Below are 22899 nucleotides of genomic sequence, written 5' to 3' on the forward strand. Positions count from 1 at the left end.
GGGGATTATGGGACCCTACCTGATGCGGAGTCACTGCCCCTGGGGGTGGGGTGACAGCGACACCGGCAGTTGGGCTTCATCTCCAGCCGCCCTCCTTTGTTTCTACACAAGTTCCCGGTGCTGGGTCCGGTCTTCTCTTCCCCCCCCCCTTCAAACTAGGTAGGGAGGCTTCAGCCTGGTGTTAATGCTGTTTGACCCTAAGCAAGGAGGGAGGGAGACAGACCCTATGCAAGGGGGGTGGGGGAGACAGACCCTAAGCAAGGGGGGGGGGAGGGAGACAAACCCTATGCAGGCGGGAGACTCCCTATTTCTGAAGCCAAAAGTGTTTTTACTTTGATTGTCTCTCGCCTAAAATATAAGTTAATGGGGGAAATGCATTCTCCAAATTATTTTAATCTCTCTTCTAAAATGTTGTCATGTATGGAGAGGGTCTGCTCTGCATCCAGTCTGTTCCTATCCAGTTTGCCGAAATAGTAGCATTTCCCCCGCCTCCTTCCAACACCCGCTCCCGGTCCCTCTAATATCAAGTTTATGACATGAGGCCAGATCGGTCTATGACTGTCCCCTTTACTGTTTTACTGCATGTGACACATAGACCACTTCCCCTCTGCCCACGACTGACTGCGTGACATCTCCCTGTCCCAGGAGCTCTGATGCACTGCTTGGTGCTCCAGGGCCGAAGTTCCCCGGTTGGTGGTTTCAGGAATCGACACTTCCTGGTCTTTCTTTACCCGAAGTGATTGTGTCTGATCCCTCACAACCTGACATTTCTTTGCTCCTGGGAGTGGTTGCAGCAGACCTGAGACTGCCTGGCAACGCTTGTCCCTGGGAGAGGTTTGCAGAATGGTCACTGCTGTGATTTCCCCAGGACTAACACGAGTTGACATTTCTCAGCACCTCTCCTGATTTAGGCACCGCCCGTACCCGGTCTTTCAGCAGCACTCTCTAGCGCCTTGGTTCTTGCTTCAGTTCGGCTCGTGTCATACATTTATATGGCCTACGGTTATTACTTCATTTCTGGCGTTGTCTGTTTAATTTCTCTCCAGAATAGCCGACATCTATTTTGACGTGCCTTTGGGCTCTCTCCTTTCGCCTACTATTGAATTCTTACTTGTAATGTTGGGTATTTGACGTGTGTGGCCGTCACATAGTGCCACCTCAAGCTTAAGATGAGCCTCGAAACCTTTACAACTCGCCTCGCAACTTTTTACAGGTTCACATTTGGGTGCAAAAATTGCACTTTGTAAACTTATACCAACGTTTTCTGAGGTCCTCTGAATCCTGCAGCAGGAACTACATTCACCAAATCTCACAATTTGGGAGGGCTCTCACAGTGACCTGTCCTATTCCCACTAAATAAATGAGTCATCAAAAACTGCCCCCACTCCCTGTATCTCTGCTATTCGTCTACTGATTACAGGGATCAGTATAGTCAGTGACCGACCTGGTTATGTCCTTTTTGACTTATTACAATATAGCATATGTACAGGTCTCCCTTTTTTTCTAAACTCCAGAGAATTTTTTTTCCCTTGCTTAAAGAGATACTATAATACCAGCCCAGAATTCCCTGTAAGTAACTTTACTGTTGAAAAAGTAAATCTCAGCCCTGCAGTGATTAGTCTACGCTGATGCACTTCTGGACCTTTGTGAGAGCGCACTGTAGTACACACCTCAATAATTTATATACCCTTGACTACATATACTCATTCTGCTTGGTGATTAGCTGTATTGAAACTTTTGTATATGTTTGCATAGTTTCGGGAGTGTTTGTATATTTGTATAAATGTTAGTTTTCATCCTGTTGATGTCGGTCATTGTTTTCAAGTGCCTTCTACATTCTGGACTTGAATATATATCATGCAGTGTTACATCCACGCAATAGCTTGTCTACATAATAAACCCAGTGTTGTGGAATCCCTATAGCCCAACTCCCAGGACGTGTTGTTTGGGGTCAAGGTCAACACATTTTCATGTTTATTTTGTCCTTTGGACAAGAAGGCTTAACTCCCTGCAACATAAACCCTTTGGTTGCCAGTTTACAGGTAAGAGAACTGTCTGCAGGTGAGGCAATGTTTGTGTTCATGTGTTAATGCTGTTCGCACTTGCATTTATGGTTCATCAAAGCAAAACCTTTATTATTAGGGTGAGCTGTCTTAAAAAAAAAAAAAAAGGTGTAAGCTTACTGCACTACTGACAGTAGTTCTACCCAAAAAAATGTGCATTCAGCTGTTTGAAAAGTTCAACAATATGAGGCTGTGTAATGCGCCCAGACTTTTCTCTAATTAGATGCAAATGAGTGCAGAACCGTGTAAGAAAGATCGATGATTCCTTGCTTTAAAAAAATGTTCAGAAAAAAAGGCAACTAGGAAAAAAGCTTTTGCTAAATTACTGTGAACGTTTAGGTACCATTTTCTATGAAGCATCATCTAGTAAAATCTGTTGATGCATGCTAGTATTTCACAAAAATATTCATAAAAGAAAATCAATGTAACCAGGTTCCACAAGATTATGGGAAACAAGAAAATAAACGAGCACTGGCGAAGCCAACCGATCTGACATTGGCTGTCAGTCTTTTGGATTTGTCAATGTGTCTTGTTTTGACATGGCTTTTGTAACACTTTATTGTTGTGGGAGCTGCCAGGACCTCACCATTGTAAACAAACATTGGTAAAAATACAACAAATCTCCAAAACTACACATTGCCACAATAGTTCCAGGCACTGAACAAAACAACTTTGTGTGCTAATATGCTCCTTTTGAAAAGCAGAATGCTGTCACTCCCGGTAAAGCCAGCTGATTGGTGGATTGCGAGAGAAATACAATTTTAATAAAAACAAAAAGCCTACGTTAAAGCCAGACTTAATTATCAGTCTAGTGATTAAAGAAAGTCCCAAAATGTTCCCATGGTATGTCTTTGGATTATTGCAGAATTATGGGCATTCGTGAATTCAGAAGAATTTACGGAAGTGGTCTGGGAAAGTATACTCATAGAAAATATTTGTGAACTGTATTTTAGCATGAGTAAATGTGCATGTGTAGATTTGCTCATGCAAGAATCTATTGAGTGGTTACAAGTTCACTTACCCTCCGACCACTTTCTCCCACCCCAGAAGAACCCCTATTTCGGGCCTTGTCGGGAGTAACCCTCTCTTAGTATGAGAAGATTTAAGAGGTGGTAAAAATCCTTCAAACATGCAAGTTAGTAGGTTTGCATTCCAACCCTGGAACTGTTGCTTACTGCTTCCTCCAACACGTAGCTCTGCAGAAAGGTGACAAAATAAAATTACTAGTATTCAAACCCTAAAATAGAATTAGCCCTGGCACCAGAGAGGATATTATCAGAACTCTTTTATAATGAGACTGTTGCCATAAGTTGTTGAACTACATGGTACCAAAGGGACACGTATATTTTTTTTTTCCAGGACAAGTAGCTTTAAGAAGTACCCTGTCTCATGGACAAGTAGATATTTTATTAAATCCCGCAACCCTGTAAACCACAAATGTGTCATGCATTTAACAGGCAGATTTTTAAGGCAGTTCGGGTTTAAGTGCTGTTGATTCTCAAATAGTTTCTAGTGATTTGATTTCTGCATTCCTTGTTTTGACCGTGTCAAGTGTCTTGTATTTTCTAGCTATCATTGGTGTATGTAGTGATGCTTGAGGAGCTCATGTTCAATAGTGCAGCTGTCTCTCCCTTAACTGGGAGCGTTACTTGACTGTTCATTGCATTCAGCAGTCAGCACCAAACTCAGCTAGTTATGTCATACTAGCTACTCGTTGGTGTGTTTGCTCTATTCAACATAACTGTCTTAATGCAGTCATCACAGCTTGGTTACAGGCTTCTTTGTTTACTGTTTGTTGTATTCAGCAATGAGCAGGGCTACCTTAATGCAGTCATGATAGCCTAGGCACAGTCTTGTGTGTTTGCTGTTTTGTAACATGTAACAACGAGCACAGTTGTAATAAAGGTATAAAGTAACCTGCTATACACTATAAGCAGGGCCACTGGAATTATGTGGCAGTAGAGGGCCAAATTATTTGGCAGGATTGAGTACATTTTGCAGCAAGATAAAGCAAATTATGCGGCGCAATACCACACATTTTGTAATAATATATATTTCGTAATTTCTAAACTTGGTAACACTTTCCCGGGCATTGGTAGCACCTCATTAGTACCAGTTTAGCACCCAAATACAGCAATAAGCAACAGAAGCGTGACCAGTCCAGCTTTGCAAAGGGCAGTCTACTGCACAGCAACAATTGTTGCTGCATTTTAGTAATAGTCGAACTGTTTGAGCTAGGAACATAATTTTTTTTGTCAAGACCTGCAGATTATGCTGCAGATAACGTATTATGTGGCAAATGCAGCAACACTGTAATTATGCAAAAATAGCATCAGCCACACAATCGCCTAATTCCACTGGCCCTGAATATAAGGATATTGCAAGTCACAGAGTAATTCCATAACCACATAGAGGAAAAAGGCCAAAGGTAGAGTTCCTTTATAAGTTCATGGAACTCTGAGATGTATTGCAATATTCTTGTGTGTGGCAAGGGGGTATGCTATCCCATATAATACATGGACACATCATCACCTTTCTCACAAACCACTTAACACCTTTGTGCATAAAGAAAGAGAAAACATGTTTGCAAAATTGAAGAATAAAAAGTAGAACTTCTAGTGCAAAATTAAACACGTCAAAAACCTGCTAGATATTTGTTGCAAAAAGATGTTAGAAACGGTTTAATACAATACAGTTAAAACACTGCAGTAGCTTAGAATGTGTGGAAACCTGCAGTAAGAGTCTAACTTTCCCTTAATTATGTAATGAGTGCAAAACGTAATTATGTGCTTTCTGGAAGTCACTGTAAGCTAGAATAATAGACCAGAAGAAAGGGAAGCAACATTTTATTTTTGTTGCTAGAAACGGTGACCTGACTTGTCTTCCATCTTGGATGGTGACCCTGGTTGCAGCCATTGCTTCGTCAGAGCTCGACTATTAACTTATTGCAGCCGAGTTTGGACGTCTTTTCTATTTAATCGGTGACTCCCAGCATCAGAAGCCTTTGATTATAAAGAAATTGGAGACAGGAATTTATACACTTGATTGCAAAATCCCATGTATTCTATAGTGCTTAATTCATGGCATACAGCAGTGAGCAGGGCTATCTAAAATGCAGTTCTGTCAGCCTGGTTACATGCTAGTGTTTGCTGCTCCTGGAGTACAGCATCAAGTGTTGCTGTCTTAAAGAAACTTTTGTCAGTCTAGATACAGGCTGGAGTGTTATCTGCTCGTGGACTGTAGCATTGAACAAGACATTGTTAAAGGTAGATTTTTCAGCCTACTTCATGTCATGGAAGTGTATTTAGAATCCTTGTAGTTGACTGCAGAGATGCGTGTTTTACGTTGAAACTAGCTGAATTATTGCTGTACAACCAGAAAGGACGTTCAGTTAGTAGTTGTGTGGCTCCAGTCTGTTACGCGCTGGTTGTACTATCCCACTGTTTGCTTGATTTGGGCTTGCAGTTGTGGAGGGCGAGACTTCATGTTCTATCGCCATTGATGGAGCACTGTGCTTCTTGCGCTGCTTTTGTGATCCCACGCTATGTACCATCTCTGACACTGGACAGGGTGGTACCTGGCTGGCAACACCCCGCTGTGCAGCAGCGCGTCATATATTACTTGCTGCATTGAACCCGTGTCGTTCCACGTCAGTGTTATGATAGGATAGTTAGTACTACTCACTACAGGCTTCCTTAATGCATATTCACCATCTTTATTTCCTGTCAGCGAGAGCAGGGTTATAGCATACTTCAAAATGTTGACATTTTATACTGACACTTTCAGAACCTTGTAAACATTGGCAGTGTATGCCAAGAAATTTTCAGAACCTTCTAAATGTTGACATTAATTTCTAAACCAGCATGTAAGAAGTATGCCCTGTGCCTTTCTGTTGGGGAAATTCAAGGAAAACAATTTTTGACCCACAATTTGTTTTGACTTTGGCATTCTTATTTAGATTCGTCATAAATGGCTTAAAGAAGTTAGAAAGATAATGAGGTTTCATTTTTAGGTTCAGTGCTCAAGGTCTTGTGACCCGTTGTAAGTACTTTGGGCTTCTAACCACACCCACCTCATGCCCATTACTTTCATTAGTTCGTGGGCTTGTGTAAAGAAATGGCTCCCTGTTGCAGTTACCCCCCACTTTTTTGCCTGATACTGATGCTGACTTGACTGAGAAGTGTGCTGGGACCCTGCTAACCAGGCCCCAGCACCAGTGTTCCTTCACCTAAAATGTACCATTGTATCCACAATTGGCACACCCTGGCATTCAGATAAGTCCCTTGTAACTGGTACTTCTAGTACCAAGGGCCCTGATGCCAAGGAAGGTCTCTAAGGGCTGCAGCATGTCTTATGCCACCCTGGAGACCTCTCACTCAGCACAGACCCACTGCTTGCCAGCTTGTGTGTGCTAGTGAGGACAAAACGAGTACGTCGACATGGCACTCCCCTCAGGGTGCCATGCCAGCCTCTCACTGCCTATGCAGTATAGGTAAGACACCCCTCTAGCAGGCCTTACAGCCCTAAGGCAGGGTGCACTATACCATAGGTGAGGGTACCAGTGCATGAGCATGGTACCCCTACAGTGTCTAAACAAAACCTTAGACATTGTAAGTGCAGGGTAGCCATAAGAGTATATGGTCTGGGAGTCTGTCAAACACGAACTCCACAGCACCATAATGGCTACACTGAAAACTGGGAAGTTTGGTATCAAACTTCTCAGCACAATAAATGCACACTGATGCCAGTGTACATTTTATTGTAAAATACACCACAGAGGGCACCTTAGAGGTGCCCCCTGAAACTTAACCGACTATCTGTGTAGGCTGACTAGTTTTAGCAGCCTGCCACAAACCGAGACATGTTGCTGGCCCCATGGGGAGAGTGCCTTTGTCACTCTGAGGCCAGTAACAAAGCCTGCACTGGGTGGAGATGCTAACACCTCCCCCAGGCAGGAATTGTCACACCTGGCGGTGAGCCTCAAAGGCTCACCTCCTTTGTGCCAACCCAGCAGGACACTCCAGCTAGTGGAGTTGCCCGCCCCCTCCGGCCAGGCCCCACTTTTGGCGGCAAGGCCGGAGAAAATAATGAGAAAAACAAGGAGGAGTCACTGGCCAGTCAGGACAGCCCCTAAGGTGTCCTGAGCTGAAGTGACTCTAACTTTTAGAAATCCTCCATCTTGCAGATGGAGGATTCCCCCAATAGGGTTAGGATTGTGACCCCCTCCCCTTGGGAGGAGGCACAAAGAGGGTGTACCCACCCTCAGGGCTAGTAGCCATTGGCTACTAACCCCCCAGACCTAAACACGCCCTTAAATTTAGTATTTAAGGGCTACCCTGAACCCTAGAAAATTAGATTCCTGCAACTACAAGAAGAAGGACTGCCTAGCTGAAAACCCCTGCAGAGGAAGACCAGAAGACGACAACTGCCTTGGCTCCAGAAACTCACCGGCCTGTCTCCTGCCTTCCAAAGATCCTGCTCCAGCGACGCCTTCCAAAGGGACCAGTGACCTCGACATCCTCTGAGGACTGCCCCTGCTTCGAAAAGACAAGAAACTCCCGAGGACAGCGGACCTGCTCCAAGAAAAGCTGCAACTGTGTTTCCAGCAGCTTTAAAGAACCCTGCAAGCTCCCCGCAAGAAGCGTGAGACTTGCAACACTGCACCCGGCGACCCCGACTCGGCTGGTGGCGATCCAACACCTCAGGAGGGACCCCAGGACTACTCTGATACTGTGAGTACCAAAACCTGTCCCCCCTGAGCCCCCACAGCGCTGCCTGCAGAGGGAATCCCGAGGCTTCCCCTGACCGCGACTCTTTGAACCTAAAGTCCCGACGCCTGGGAGAGACCCTGCACCCGCAGCCCCCAGGACCTGAAGGACCGGACTTTCACTGGAGAAGTGACCCCCAGGAGTCCCTCGCCCTTGCCCAAGTGGAGGTTTCCCCGAGGAATCCCCCCCTTGCCTGCCTGCAGCGCTGAAGAGATCCCGAGATCTCTCATAGACTAACATTGCGAACCCGACGCCTGTTCCTACACTGCACCCGGCCGCCCCCGCGCTGCTGAGGGTGAAATTTCTGTGTGGACTTGTGTCCCCCCCCGGTGCCCTACAAAACCCCCCTGGTCTGCCCTCCGAAAACGCGGGTACTTACCTGCAAGCAGACCGGAACCGGGGCACCCCCTTCTCTCCATTCTAGCCTATGTGTTTTGGGCACCACTTTGAACTCTGCACCTGACCAGCCCTGAGCTGCTGGTGTGGTGACTTTGGGGTTGCTCTGAACCCCCAACGGTGGGCTACTTTGGACCAAGAACTAAGCCCTGTAAGTGTCTTACTTACCTGGTTAACCTAACAAATACTTACCTCCCCTAGGAACTGTGAAAATTGCACTAAGTGTCCACTTTTAAAACAGCTATTTGCGAATAACTTGAAAAGTATACATGCAATTTTGATGATTTGAAGTTCCTAAAGTACTTACCTGCAATACCTTTCGAACGAGATATTACATGTAGAATTTGAACCTGTGGTTCTTAAAATAAACTAAGAAAAGATATTTTTCTATATAAAAACCTATTGGCTGGATTTGTCTCTGAGTGTGTGTACCTCATTTATTGTCTATGTGTATGTACAACAAATGCTTAACACTACTCCTTGGATAAGCCTATTGCTCGACCACACTACCACAAAATAGAGCATTAGTATTATCTATTTTTACCACTATTTTACCTCTAAGGGGAACCCTTGGACTCTGTGCATGCTATTCCTTACTTTGAAATAGCACATACAGAGCCAACTTCCTACAGCTTGGCTTTCAAAAATCCCTTGATGTCATTGGCAAATGCTTTACGTTTGTCCCACCTTAAGGCTGCTTTACTGCTGCCTTGGAGACCGACCCTATTGTGCGGATAATTACATGAGTGGCGATATGCTTTACTGTGAGTGAACTACTTTATTATTTGGTTTCTCCCCATTGCGCTTTCAAGTCTTACACAGTGCAAACTCGATTGGCAGTATTCGCTTTGCATAACTACTAGTTACTTTACATTATTTATTTTATTTATAACTGTTGCAGCGCGGTACGCTGCGCTTTATCCTTAGTTTGGCGGCCACACCGCTTGCTTTACTTCCTCTAGGTGTTCAGGCATTCACCCAACGGGAGTTGTTTGCAGGCATTCTGCAATTATCATTTTGTTTTGTTTAACAGTTGCAATGTATTTAATTAAATAGTTTTTTTTAGTCACAAGAGAGCCCACGCCAAGACTTAAACCTGGCTCCCCAGCTCTAAAGTCGGCCGCTGTAGATGCTATGCCTCATCCTCTCTATATTTGTGTGATTAAAACAGTTTCATGCTCTGTGTTTGATTTATAAGGGCTCGTTGTTGTATTTGTAACCATGCCCCACCCCACGTTCCCTTCCGGTCTGTCCTGGGATATCCGAAAATATTGTTTGGAACTCTTAACATGGGAACCACATGGCTGCAATATTTTGGCCTGCTATAGATTAGCTGAGTGAAACCACGAGCTGTATGAGGTGCTTGTCTGTTATGTGCATCTGATGTCTGAGGCGTAACCTCAGTTCCCTCTTTTTGACATTTTCACAGAACACACCTCTCCTCTTGTCTCCTTTTCATCATATCTCCTGTTTTCCTAGTTGCCTGTAGCATCCACATCCTGCCTTGTAACCTCCTCATGTATTGTGAATGTTATTTTAAGCTCTTATTATACACTTCTTTCTATTAAGTCCCACACTCTACGTCTTTCTCTCCATCCTCTTGCTTCCTTCTGTTTCTCTCCCCTTGCTTCCTGTCTAGCCCTCTCACACACTCAACCCTTATCCCCCACCATCTCGATTCCTCTTTTTTTGCCTTAACCCCTTTTTTCAGCTGTTTCCACCCTCTTACTTTTTCACACAATTCACACGTGCTCTTCTGACCGCCCTTTCTCATTCCTCTAACTCGTTTAGCCCCTCTTCACCCTTTCTCACTTTTTATGTTCAAGCCATTACATTGTCGCTCTCTCCCTACGTCCCTCTTCTACTTCCCAGACCTGTCTCAATCTTTTGTTGCACCAACACACTCGCACTGTTTCCTTCATTCCCTTCCTCTTTTACCCTAGCTCCATCTCACTCTCACATTGCTTTAGCCCCCTCACTCTTTCTCTTCTGCTCTCCGGTGAGCACCTGCCACTCCTCTGCCACCCCTGGCAAACGTCCCTATGTTGTGTGACACCTATGCCCAGACTTGGCCCTGTATCTAGCTGCTGTTTCCATACTTGAACTTTTTGCCCCAACTTGGTACTTTGATAACCACAAGTTCCAGAATGCCAAGTGCTGTTGTCTTTACAGTGTGGTACATGACAAAGGTGCAGTCAATGGCACTCATCCCCGTATTAGGTTTGGGTCTCTAGGGATGGGCCATCCCAGTTGCAGGCCCAGTGTATCGAGGGTGTATTTCCAGTATGCCACTAGGACAGGACATTGCCAAAAAGTGTGTAGTATATCTTCCTCCAGGTGGTTGAGATGCAAGCAACCATCCAAGGGGATCAACACCGTCATGTACAGTCATGTTCGTGTGAAGTACGTTCTATGTAGCAATTTGAAGTGTATTAATCTAAACTGGGAGGCGATGACCACTACTTGCTGGGCCGCTATGGCTTCATTCCAGTCCAGTCTTTGTGTTCGAGGGAGCCCATCAGATTTCCAAGCCCCCTGCACCCTAACCATACAGTCCAGCATGTTCTGAACAAGCTTGTAGTAAATGTCTGTTTATGTCCTTTGATGTTATTCAGAAGCAACTTAGCCTCCAAGGGGGAGTACTCCGGGACATCTCTCTACTGGGCAAGTAGAGCTGAAGTGCGTGCCGTAGTAGAAGGTATCTGAAAAATTGGGATTGGTGGAGGTCATATTCAGCTTGCATATCCAAAAAGGATGTAATGAATCCCTCTTGTATGACGTCTCCTAATGTGGAGATTCCAATAATGTCCCAGGCAGAAAAGCCACCAAGGGCCGTCACCTGTGTGAGTCGGGTCCCTTTCCACAGTGTGGTCTGGCGTGTAAATTTGGAAACTCACCCCATGGTTTGAAGTGTCTGTCCATGCCTTCAGCACGGTCTGGGTAGCAGAGGGCTTCTAGACTGCACCTCCATACAAGGGGTGAGCAAAGTTGGCATGTCCAACTACCCATTCCTCTGATGCATAGGCCAGGTCATTAAAGTCTTTAAACCACCAATCATTTAGGACTAAAAAATGGGCCACCTGATACCATGTTATTTTTAGATGATGACTGTTGTCCTTTGGTTGAAACTGTAAGCTTTGGTGATGAGAGCCCTTCAATTCTAAGTTACGTTACGCTTTTATTTAATAGCAGTAGCCAACTAAAATATTTAGCAGGTGAATGCAGTTTTGTCATAAGGCATCAATTTATAATTGGATAAGCTTGATGCAAGTTGCTCGGTCAAAAGCTTTTATCACCAGCCTCCCTCCACAGCACCCTTGTTATTGGACACACAGATGTCTTCATGAAGCTGGCAGTATCCTGGACTAGTTCTTTTTTGTAAATCTAGGACCAGGGTTAGTTTGCATTCTTCAAGGACTTAATTTCCTGTCTTTTTAACATGCATTCTGGTATACATCTGCCTCACGTTTCCCTCCCATGCAAAGAAAACTTTGTCCAGAAGCTGCTACAGTCTATGCTTTAGAATATGCCCAGAAGAAACCACTTGGGCACCAGGGATCTGTGTGTGTGTTGTTTGGGGCGGTCCATTGGGAAAGGGTCACTCCACATTGGGGCATATTACTGTTCGTTTCTGCCCACCTTGGGGGCAGATCAGCCTTTTTTTATTTATTAGGCCCGTCTGCCCTCAAGGAGGGCAGAAACCACTTAGGCACCAGGGATTGGTGTGTGTGTTTTGTTTGGGGGTGGGGGAAGGCAGCCCCTTGAGCAAGGGTTGCTCCCCATGGGGGCACATTACTGATGGCCATTTCTGCCCCCAGGGGGTCCAGAAAGCCCACTAGACACCAGGTAATATTTATTTTTATTTGTTTATTTATTTTTTAAAAAGAGTTGGGGGTATGTCCATACCCCCCCACCTCAAATAAATGGGAACAAAGTTGTGCCCACCGGTGGACAGCTGGGGTAATTACCCCCGATCCACTCCCTGCAAGTGGGGAGGGGGTGATGGCTAGAAGGCCTATTAGATGCCAGAGAATAAAAAAAAATAGAGGGGTTGGGGCTGCCAACCAGTATGGGCATGATTATGCCCCCACCCCAACTGAAGGTGGTAACAATCTTTCAGCTCCACCCCACAAACTAAAGAATCCTGTCCCAACAGCAAGCAAGAGGACATTTGATTATTTTGGTTTGGGATTTTACATTTGGGCCAAGGGAGCTTGGCCAACTTGGCTAACTCATTTTCGTCCCACTTGGAATGGTGAGTGGCTGCACTTACTTGGAATTTTGTGACGGTGCCACCTAGAAAAAGCTACCAGACCTAGACACATCTGAAAACTAAACATCAGGGTGAGTCCAGGGTGGTGTGCTTCACATGCATGCACCCCACACCATTTTCTTACCCACAATGCCCGCAAATCTCCAGCTTTGCTTGAAATCACTAATTTTCTCTACATTTTTGTAATGGAACCTTCTGGAATTCAAAAAATTCCTACCACCCCGCATTGTTGCATCTACACCGATGAAAATTCTGCCCCACTTGTCAGCTTCAAAACGTTTTTATTCAAACTGCCCTTTTGGACCCGCTTTGGTTCCCTCTCAATTTCAACATGTTTTTGGCCCTTCCCTGTCACAGGCACTTGGCCCACCTACTTACCTACCTACCAAGGAGAATGTTGGGTGGTAGGAAATTTGTGCCATTGTAGTAATTCCACACAGAAATTGTGAGAAAAATTAGATTTTAAAAAAATATATATATTTTATTTTTTAGCAAAATTTGAGATTTGCTGAGGATTCTGGTTAAAAAATCACTGGGGGATCTGCGTAAGTCACACCTCCCCAGACTCCCTTTAGTGTCTAGTTTTCAGAAATGTGAGAGTGTGGTAGGTTTCCCTAAATGGCTGCTGAGCCCAGGACCAAAAATGCAGGTCCCCCCCCTTTGCAAAAACAGTTAGTTTAGTAAAAGATAATTTTGATGTGCCTATGTTGTGTTTTGGGGCATTTCTTGTTGCGGACACTAGGCCTAACCACACAAGTGAGGTACCATTTTTATCGGGAGAATTGGGGGGGGAACGCTAGGTGGATGGACATTTGTGGCTCCTCTCAGATTCCTGAACTTTCTGTCACCAAAATGTGAGGAAAATGGTGATTTTTGCGGTGATAAAATCACCATCTTCCCAGCTTTCAGGAACAGGCAGACTTGAATCAGAAAACCCAGTTTTTCAACACAATTTTGGCATTTTACTGGGACATACCCAATTTTTACTATTTTGTATTTAATTTTTTTATGCTTTCAGCCTCCTTCCAGTTAGTGACAGAAATGGGTGTGAAAAGTAGACAAAATTCTGAATTCAGCAAGTGGTAATTTGTGTAGATCCTTTAGGGGTTTCCTACAGAAAATAACAGCTGAAAAAAAACAAAAAAAACATGGAAATTGAGGTAAACAAAAAGCCATTTTTCTCCCTGTTTCTCCCCCCCCCCCCCCCTTTTTTTTTAAAGCAATATACTGTTATGTTTGCTGGACTCTTCTGGGTACGGGGATATATAGGGCTGTTAGGTTCATCAATAACCCTAGGTACCGAGAGCCAAGAAATGAGCTGCACCTTGCAATGGGTTTTCATTCTATTCCGGGTATACAGCAATTCATTTGCTGAAATATAGAGAGTGAAAAATAGGTACCAAGGAAACCTTTATATTTCCAAAATGGGCACAAGATAAGGTGTGGAGAAGCAGTGGTTATTTGCACATCTCTGGATTCGAGAATCCCCCTACTAGCATGTGAATTATAGGGCATTTCTCAAATAGACATCTTTCTTACACACTACATTTGGAAGGAAAAAATGTAGAGAAAGACAATGGACAAGAACACTTGGTTTTCTAGCCTGTGTTCCAGAAATGGCCTAAAATAAATTTGCCTCCCAGGGGAGCGACCCTTGCCTAAGGGGTCGCTCCCCATACATAAAAACATAAAGTAAACAAAAATAAATACATCCCTGGTGTCTAGGGGTTTCTGCGCCCCCCTGGAGGCAGATCAACCTAATTATAATATCCCCATTTAAAACTTTGGCAAAGCTACATCATACAAGAGAACAAGATTCAGCATAAAGGAAATAGAAGTCTGCCTGGTGAAGTAGATGTACGTCTGGTGGGGATAATACCCCTAACACTCTACTTGGCAGTTCAGCTAGGGAAGTTATTTTCAGTTTTTTTCAGTTATGGCCTCTCTGGATTTCTCTTTAGTGGTATGGTGATCTGCGACACAGGCTACTATCTGACATGCTTCTTTGGTATAACATTGACTTAGTGTCTAACTTTACCGTTGTGAATATCAAAAAGTATTAAAGTTAGGCTTTTGGTTTAAGTTTACCTTTGTGAATTGGGCCTTAGTTTCTTAAACCAGTCTTGTATCAGGGCCTACCTGTTGCAACAGTCATGCAAAGTTCCTCCCTGTCGCCAGTATATGGTAAAGTCACTCCTACACTCCATTAACTCTCTGCTCCATAAAACCAGCAAAATGTATTATTTGCCCAGCCTCACAAACAGCATTGTAGTGCTCAGTTGTTATCATTCCCAGTGTAATGCCTGTGTGGGTCTTCCTTTGCCGCATTGTCTGTACTCCTTACTGTGTGCTCCTTAGCCTCTGCATTGCACCACAGACTTATTAAACCTGCCACCCACTCACTGTCTTTTAGCAGTCTGCTGTCATTGAATAGGCAGGACCCTATGCACTGCCTCCACAAGGCAGATGATCGCTGCAGTGATTCCCTTCTGGGCTGCGCCCCGTTGGGCTGCTCAGCAGCAATGCATTCGGCTGGCGCGTCTGCATACTGCAGCACCCACAGCTCCCTTTCACTGCTCACCCTCCCAGCGTAGTCTGCTCAGCAGCCAGACCACTCCCTTCTGTCCTTATTTAGTTGTCTGCCTCTCTGCACCTTGCAGCTCAGCCATCGGCAGGTACCGCCTGGCCACTCTGTATTTCCTTTGTGTGAGGGCCTGGAAGGGACAGCTTCATTGTTGAAGGCCACGCTATCTCATGTTGCTGTCTTCGACCACAGATGGTAAGATGCTCGGTTGTTCATCTTGGCACTGTGCAGGAGGGTACAAGCTGCCTAGGATGCCTGTTGGTTTTTTACAGTGGATAAAGAAGCCATGTTATAGTGTGACAATCTGCCAACTAGCATGCTGCCCCTCCTCCCCAGAGATCTGCTAGAGACATGGTACCAAAGATCTCGTGCACACAATTGCGTTGTCATGATAGCAGAACTAGACGTCCCAAGACTGTTGGGCAGTAAGTTAATTCAGGGTAGACAGTTACTCTTGTGACTGGGGCACTATAGATGTCTTAATTGAGCACCTTGTATAATGGCCCTGTATCTCTTAAGCAGCAGATCATACTCAAAACGTTTGCCATGTGCAGAGGGCACCCATGGTTCCTGAGGCACACACCTGTCCCACAACAAACTGAGATTTAAAGTGAAAGCCCTATCACATGCTTAACGGACAGCTAGCCTTGATCACAGGATATCATCCTAAGACTGATATATCGGTGAAGTGGTGTCAGCAAGTAAGAAGCTAGTTTTGGACAGGTAAGCATGGAAGGGAATATGATTAATTATTTTACGGGGGTGACTTGATTCAGATCATTGGGCATTGTTGCTACTCCTCAATGGCTGGCTTGAATGGTTGAACAAGCTGGGAAGAGGCATGATAAGAGTGAATTCAATTAAAGTAAAATATAAGCCAATGCCCATTGCTCTCTATTTAAAAAAAAAATTAATTACAGCATAAAAGACTAGGGGCTCGTATGGATATAATCAGTATTATCCTCTAAGCTATGTCCCCATGCTTATGTTTGAACTATTCTCATTGACGGAACTAATGGCTCCACGTTTTTTTTTTTTTTGTTTTTTTTTATTTATTTACGTTACACTGGCCTCTTTAATTTCACCTAGTGCTGAGCTTATTGGAGTCTGACATACTGAACCTTTCGTAAACTGTCACATTCAAATAGATTGGAATCAGAATCTATTAAATAAATTCGATGCTGTAGCATTAACTTTGATATTGCTTTGTAATTCTAACAATTCCACATTGAGTGATGACTTAAGAGCTGGCTTCTCAAGATCGGTATTTTTTAACGTTTGACTATGGTATAGAGAATCATTGAAATTGAACAGTCTGACCTGTCTTATATTTTATTTCCCCCGTATGGTTCCCTATTTCTAGCTGTGGAGAAAGGTGTAATTCTGAGGTACCTAGATTTTTAAAAACCGGTTGGGGAAGTTACATGGATGGCTCAAAAACTACACTTGTATTTTTGACCACGTCCCCAATTGTGTGTGTTTATTTTTTTAAATTTTTTTTTCATGCAATAACAATGATATAATCACAGAAATGTTTGTACGTTAGCTTGTGGCTGTCCTTCAGACTTTGTATGTAATGCTATGGAAATCCTGTAATGAGACTAAAGGTTACCCTTTTATCATAATTCCTTTTAGTCCGCACCAGTGATCCTGCTGAAGGAGGGAACAGACACCTCCCAGGGAGTACCTCAGCTTGTTAGTAACATCAATGCCTGCCAAATCATTGCTGAGGCCGTTCGCACCACTCTGGGTCCACGTGGCATGGATAAGCTGATCGTGGACGATAGAGGTAAGCTCTGCATTAAAGGCCTTTTATGTGTGTATTAGGTGCATCTTCATATATTAATATATAGCAAATAGGTCACCTTTTCAGTGCTTCTTGGTTCTCTTGTCTTACTTTTGGCGTCAAAGAAGGATACATTGCTTAATTTTTCTAAGCTATTGAAAGCACCTGTTGTACTTCTTTACATTTAGCAGTAAACTCTCGGCTTCATGAAATGCAGATGATTGTGTGTTTTAGAAAAGACCCAGTCAAATCCAGCCTCTAAAAGCAGCATCTCAGCTGGTCGTTTCTTACACCCCCCCCCATTTACTTTGTCCCGCTTGATGTTTTAATGGCACATTATAGCTAATAAATGCTGGTTGTGTGGTTTGCCCCTTCCTCACCTCCTGAAACTAAAGCATTTGACAAAGTTGGCTTTCTTATGAGACCGTATTGCATTAATAGACACTTCTAGTAGAGTTTAACTTAACCTTATTGCCAAGGATAACTTGGTGTAAGGAAATGCCTCTTTGGCATGGTTGCCCCCTGACTTTTTGCCTTTGCTGATGCTATGTTTACAATTGAAAGTGTGCTGAGGCCTGCTAACCAGGCCCCAGCACCAGTGTTCTTTCCCTAACCTGTACTTTTGTATCCACAATTGGCAGACCCTGGCATCCAGATAAGCCCCTTGTAACTGGTACTTCTGGTACCAAGGGCACTGATGCCAAGGAAGGTCTCTAAGGGCTGCAGCATGTCTTATGCCACCCTGGAGACCTCTCACTCAGCACAGACACACTGCTTGCCAGCTTGTGTGTGCTAGTGAGGACAAAACGAGTAAGTCGACATGGCACTCCCCTCAGGGTGCCATGCCAGCCTCTCACTGCCTATGCAGTATAGGTAAGACACCCCTCTAGCAGGCCTTACAGCCCTAAGGCAGGGTGCACTATACCATAGGTGAGGGTACCAGTGCATGAGCATGGTACCCCTACAGTGTCTAAACAAAACCTTAGACATTGTAAGTGCAGGGTAGCCATAAGAGTATATGGTCTGGGAGTCTGTCAAACACGAACTCCACAGCACCATAATGGCTGATACCAAACTTCCCAGTTTTCGGTGTAAACTTCTCAGCACAATAAATGCACACTGATGCCAGTGTACATTTTATTGCAAAATACACCCCAGAGGGCACCTTAGAGGTGCCCCCTGAAATTTAACCGACTATCTGTGTAGGCTGACTAGTTCCAGCAGCCTGCCACACTAGAGACATGTTGCTGGCCCCATGGGGAGAGTGCCTTTGTCACTCTGAGGCCAGTAACAAAGCCTGCACTGGGTGGAGATGCTAACACCTCCCCCAGGCAGGAGCTGTAACACCTGGCGGTGAGCCTCAAAGGCTCACCCCTTTGTCACAGCACCGCAGGACACTCCAGCTAGTGGAGTTGCCCGCCCCCTCCGGCCCGGCCCCCACTTTTGGCGGCAAGGCTGGAGGGAACAAAGAAAGCAACAAGGAGGAGTCACTGGCCAGTCAGGACAGCCCCTAAGGTGTCCTGAGCTGAGGTGACTCTGACTTTTAGAAATCCTCCATCTTGCAGATGGAGGATTCCCCCAATAGGGTTAGGATTGTGACCCCCTCCCCTTGGGAGGAGGCACAAAGAGGGTGTACCCACCCTCAGGGCTAGTAGCCATTGGCTACTAACCCCCCAGACCTAAACACGCCCTTAAATTTAGTATTTAAGGGCTACCCTGAACCCTAGAAAATCAGATTCCTGCAACTACAAGAAGGAGGACTGCCTAGCTGAAAAACCCCTGCAGAGGAAGACCAGAAGACGACAACTGCCTTGGCTCCAGAAACTCACCGGCCTGTCTCCTGCCTTCCGAAGATCCTGCTCCAGCGACGCCTTCCAAAGGGACCAGCGACCTCGATATCCTCTGAGGACTGCCCCTGCTTCGAAAAGACAAGAAACTCCAGAGGACAGCGGACCTGCTCCAAGAAAGGCTGCAACTTTGTTTCCAGCAGCCTTGAAAGAACCCTGCACGCTCCCCGCAAGAAGCGTGAGACTTGCAACACTGCACCCGGCGACCCCGACTCGGCTGGTGGAGATCCAACACCTCAGGAGGGACCCCAGGACTACTCTGATACTGTGAGTACAAAAACCTGTCCCCCCTGAGCCCCCACAGCGCCGCCTGCAGAGGGAATCCCGAGGCTTCCCCTGACCGCGACTCTCTGAAACCTAAGTCCCGACGCCTGGAAAAGACCCTGCACCCGCAGCCCCCAGGACCTGAAGGACTGAACTTTCACTGGAGAAGTGACCCCCAGGAGTCCCTCTCCCTTGCCCAGGTGGAGGTTTCCCCGAGGAACCCCCCCCTTGCCTGCCTGCAGCGCTGAAGAGATCCCGTGATCTCTCATTGACTAACATTGCGAACCCGACGCTTGTTTCTACACTGCACCCGGCCGCCCCCGCGCCGCTGAGGGTGAAATTTCTGTGTGGGCTTGTGTCCCCCCAGGTGCCCTACAAAACCCCCCTGGTCTGCCCTCCGAAGACGCGGGTACTTACCTGCAAGCAGACCGGAACCGGGGCACCCCCTTCTCTCCATTCTAGCCTATGCGTTTTGGGCACCACTTTGAACTCTGCACCTGACCGGCCCTGAGCTGCTGGTGTGGTGACTTTGGGGTTGCTCTGAACCCCCAACGGTGGGCTACCTTGGACCAAGAACTGAACCCTGTAAGTGTCTTACTTACCTGGTAAAACTAACAAAAACTTACCTCCCCCAGGAACTGTGAAAATTGCACTAAGTGTCCACTTTTAAAGTAGCTATTTGTCAATAACTTGAAAAGTATACATGCAATTGAAATGATTCAAAGTTCCTAATGTACTTACCTGCAATACCTTTCAAACAAGATATTACATGTTAAATTTGAACCTGTGGTTCTTAAAATAAACTAAGAAAATATATTTTTCTATAACAAAACCTATTGGCTGGATTTGTCTCTGAGTGTGTGTACCTCATTTATTGTCTATGTGTATGTACAACAAATGCTTAACACTACTCCTTGGATAAGCCTACTGCTCGACCACACTACCACAAAATAGAGCATTAGTATTATCTCTTTTTACCACTATTGTAAGGAAATGCCTCCTTGGCATGGTTGCCCCCTGACTTTTTGCCTTTGCTGATGCTATGTTTACAATTGAAAGTGTGCTGAGGCCTGCTAACCAGGCCCCAGCACCAGTGTTCTTTCCCTAACCTGTACTTTTGTATCCACAATTGGCAGACCCTGGCATCCAGATAAGTCCCTTGTAACTGGTACTTCTAGTACCAAGGGCCCTGATGCCAAGGAAGGTCTCTAAGGGCTGCAGCATGTCTTATGCCACCCTGGAGACCTCTCACTCAGCACAGACACACTGCTTGCCAGCTTGTGTGTGCTAGTGAGGACAAAACGAGTAAGTCGACATGGCACTCCCCTCAGGGTGCCATGCCAGCCTCTCACTGCCTATGCAGTATAGGTAAGACACCCCTCTAGCAGGCCTTCCAGCCCTAAGGCAGGGTGCACTATACCATAGGTGAGGGTACCAGTGCATGAGCATGGTACCCCTACAGTGTCTAAACAAAACCTTAGACATTGTAAGTGCAGGGTAGCCATAAGAGTATATGGTCTGGGAGTTTGTCAAACACGAACTCCACAGCACCATAATGGCTACACTGAAAACTGGGAAGTTTGGTATCAAACTTCTCAGCACAATAAATGCACACTGATGCCAGTGTACATTTTATTGTAAAATACACCACAGAGGGCACCTTAGAGGTGCCCCCTGAAACTTAACCGACTGTCTGTGTAGGCTGACTAGTTCCAGCAGCCTGCCACACCAGAGACATGTTGCTGGCCCCATGGGGAGAGTGCCTTTGTCACTCTGAGGCCAGTAACAAAGCCTGCACTGGGTGGAGATGCTAACACCTCCCCCAGGCAGGAGCTGTGACACCTGGCGGTGAGCCTCAAAGGCTCACCCCTTTGTCACAGCCCAGCAGGGCACTCCAGCTTACTGGAGTTGCCCGCCCCCTCCGGCCACGGCCCCCACTTTTGGCGGCAAGGCTGGAGGGAACAAGGAAAGCAACAAGGAGGAGTCACTGGCCAGTCAGGACAGCCCCTAAGGTGTCCTGAGCTGAGGTGACTCTGACTTTTAGAAATCCTCCATCTTGCAGATGGAGGATTCCCCCAATAGGGTTAAGATTGTGACCCCCTCCCCTTGGGAGGAGGCACAAAGAGGGTGTACCCACCCTCAGGGCTAGTAGCCATTGGCTACTAACCCCCCAGACCTAAACACGCCCTTAAATTTAGTATTTAAGGGCTACCCTGAACCCTAGAAAATTAGATTCCTGCAACTACAAGAAGGACTGCCTAGCTGAAAACCCCTGCAGAGGAAGACCAGAAGACGACAACTGCCTTGGCTCCAGAAACTCACCGGCCTGTCTCCTGCCTTCCAAAGATCCTGCTCCAGCGACGCCTTCCAAAGGGACCAGCGACCTCGACATCCTCTGAGGACTGCCCCTGCTTCGAAAAGACAAGAAACTCCCGAGGACAGCGGACCTGCTCCAAGAAAAGCTGCAACTTTGTTTCCAGCAGCTTTAAAGAACCCTGCAAGCTCCCCGCAAGAAGCGTGAGACTTGCAACACTGCACCCGGCGACCCCGACTCGGCTGGTGGCGATCCAACACCTCAGGAGGGACCCCAGGACTACTCTAAGACTGTGAGTACAAAAACCTGTCCCCCCTGAGCCCCCACAGCGCCGCCTGCAGAGGGAATCCCGAGGCTTCCCCTGACCGCGACTCTTTGAATCCTAAGTCCCGACACCTGGGAGAGACCCTGCACCCGCAGCCCCCAGGACCTGAAGGACCGGACTTTCACTGGAGGAGTGACCCCCAGGAGTCCCTCTCCCTTGACCAAGTGGAGGTTTCCCCGAGGAACCCCCCCCTTGCCTGCCTGCAGCGCTGAAGAGATCCCTAGATCTCCCATTGACTTCCATTACAAACCCGACGCTTGTTTCTACACTGCACCCGGCCGCCCCCGCGCTGCTGAGGGTGAAATTTCTGTGTGGGCTTGTGTCCCCCCCGGTGCCCTACAAAACCCCCCTGGTCTGCCCTCCGAAGACGCGGGTACTTACCTGCAAGCAGACCGGAACCGGGGCACCCCCTTCTCTCCATTCTAGCCTATGCGTTTTGGGCACCACTTTGAACTCTGCACCTGACCGGCCCTGAGCTGCTGGTGTGGTGACTTTGGGGTTGCTCTGAACCCCCAACGGTGGGCTACCTTGGACCAAGAACTAAGCCCTGTAAGTGTCTTACTTACCTGGTTAATCTAACAAATACTTACCTCCCCTAGGAACTGTGAAAATTGCACTAAGTGTACACTTTTAAAACAGCTATTTGTGAATAACTTGAAAAGTATACATGCAATTTTGATGATTTGAAGTTCCTAAAGTACTTACCTGCAATACCTTTCGAATGAGATATTACATGTAGAATTTGAACCTGTGGTTCTTAAAATAAACTAAGAAAAGATATTTTTCTATACAAAACCTATTGGCTGGATTTGTCTCTGAGTGTGTGTACCTCATTTATTGTCTATGTGTATGTACAACAAATGCTTAACACTACTCCTTGGATAAGCCTACTGCTCGACCACACTACCACAAAATAGAGCATTAGTATTATCTATTTTTACCACTATTTTACCTCTAAGGGGAACCCTTGGACTCTGTGCATGCTATTCCTTACTTTGAAATAGCACATACAGAGCCAACTTCCTACAACTATTTTACCTCTAAGGGGAACCCTTGGACTCTGTGCATGCTATTCCTTACTTTGAAATAGCACATACAGAGCCAACTTCCTACACTTGGTATGTACTGGGCATGTCCGTCGCTTGATCTGTTCAGGCTTCTGAAACTCTCTTCCTAGTTTTTATTAGATATTTGCATCTGGAGTTTCACTCTTAAGACTTCTTGGTTTTGATATTTATGTTGATATCCACCAAAAAGTTAGACGTTCCCTTAAATGAAA

General features: G+C 45.8%; 1 protein-coding gene across 1 annotated transcript in view; it reads left to right on the forward strand.

Moving 5' to 3' along the window:
- The window catches only part of CCT7 (chaperonin containing TCP1 subunit 7), a 149517-nt gene that overhangs the window by 231 nt on the left and 126387 nt on the right, over nucleotides 1–22899 (forward strand). The window contains exon 2 of the mRNA XM_069205603.1: nucleotides 16720–16873. Coding sequence (XP_069061704.1) covers nucleotides 16720–16873 — 154 coding nt within the window. The remainder of the gene's footprint in view (nucleotides 1–16719; nucleotides 16874–22899) is intronic.

This window comes from Pleurodeles waltl, chromosome 1_2 (genome assembly GCF_031143425.1).
Source record: "Pleurodeles waltl isolate 20211129_DDA chromosome 1_2, aPleWal1.hap1.20221129, whole genome shotgun sequence".
NCBI classification, from domain to species: domain Eukaryota; kingdom Metazoa; phylum Chordata; class Amphibia; order Caudata; family Salamandridae; genus Pleurodeles; species Pleurodeles waltl.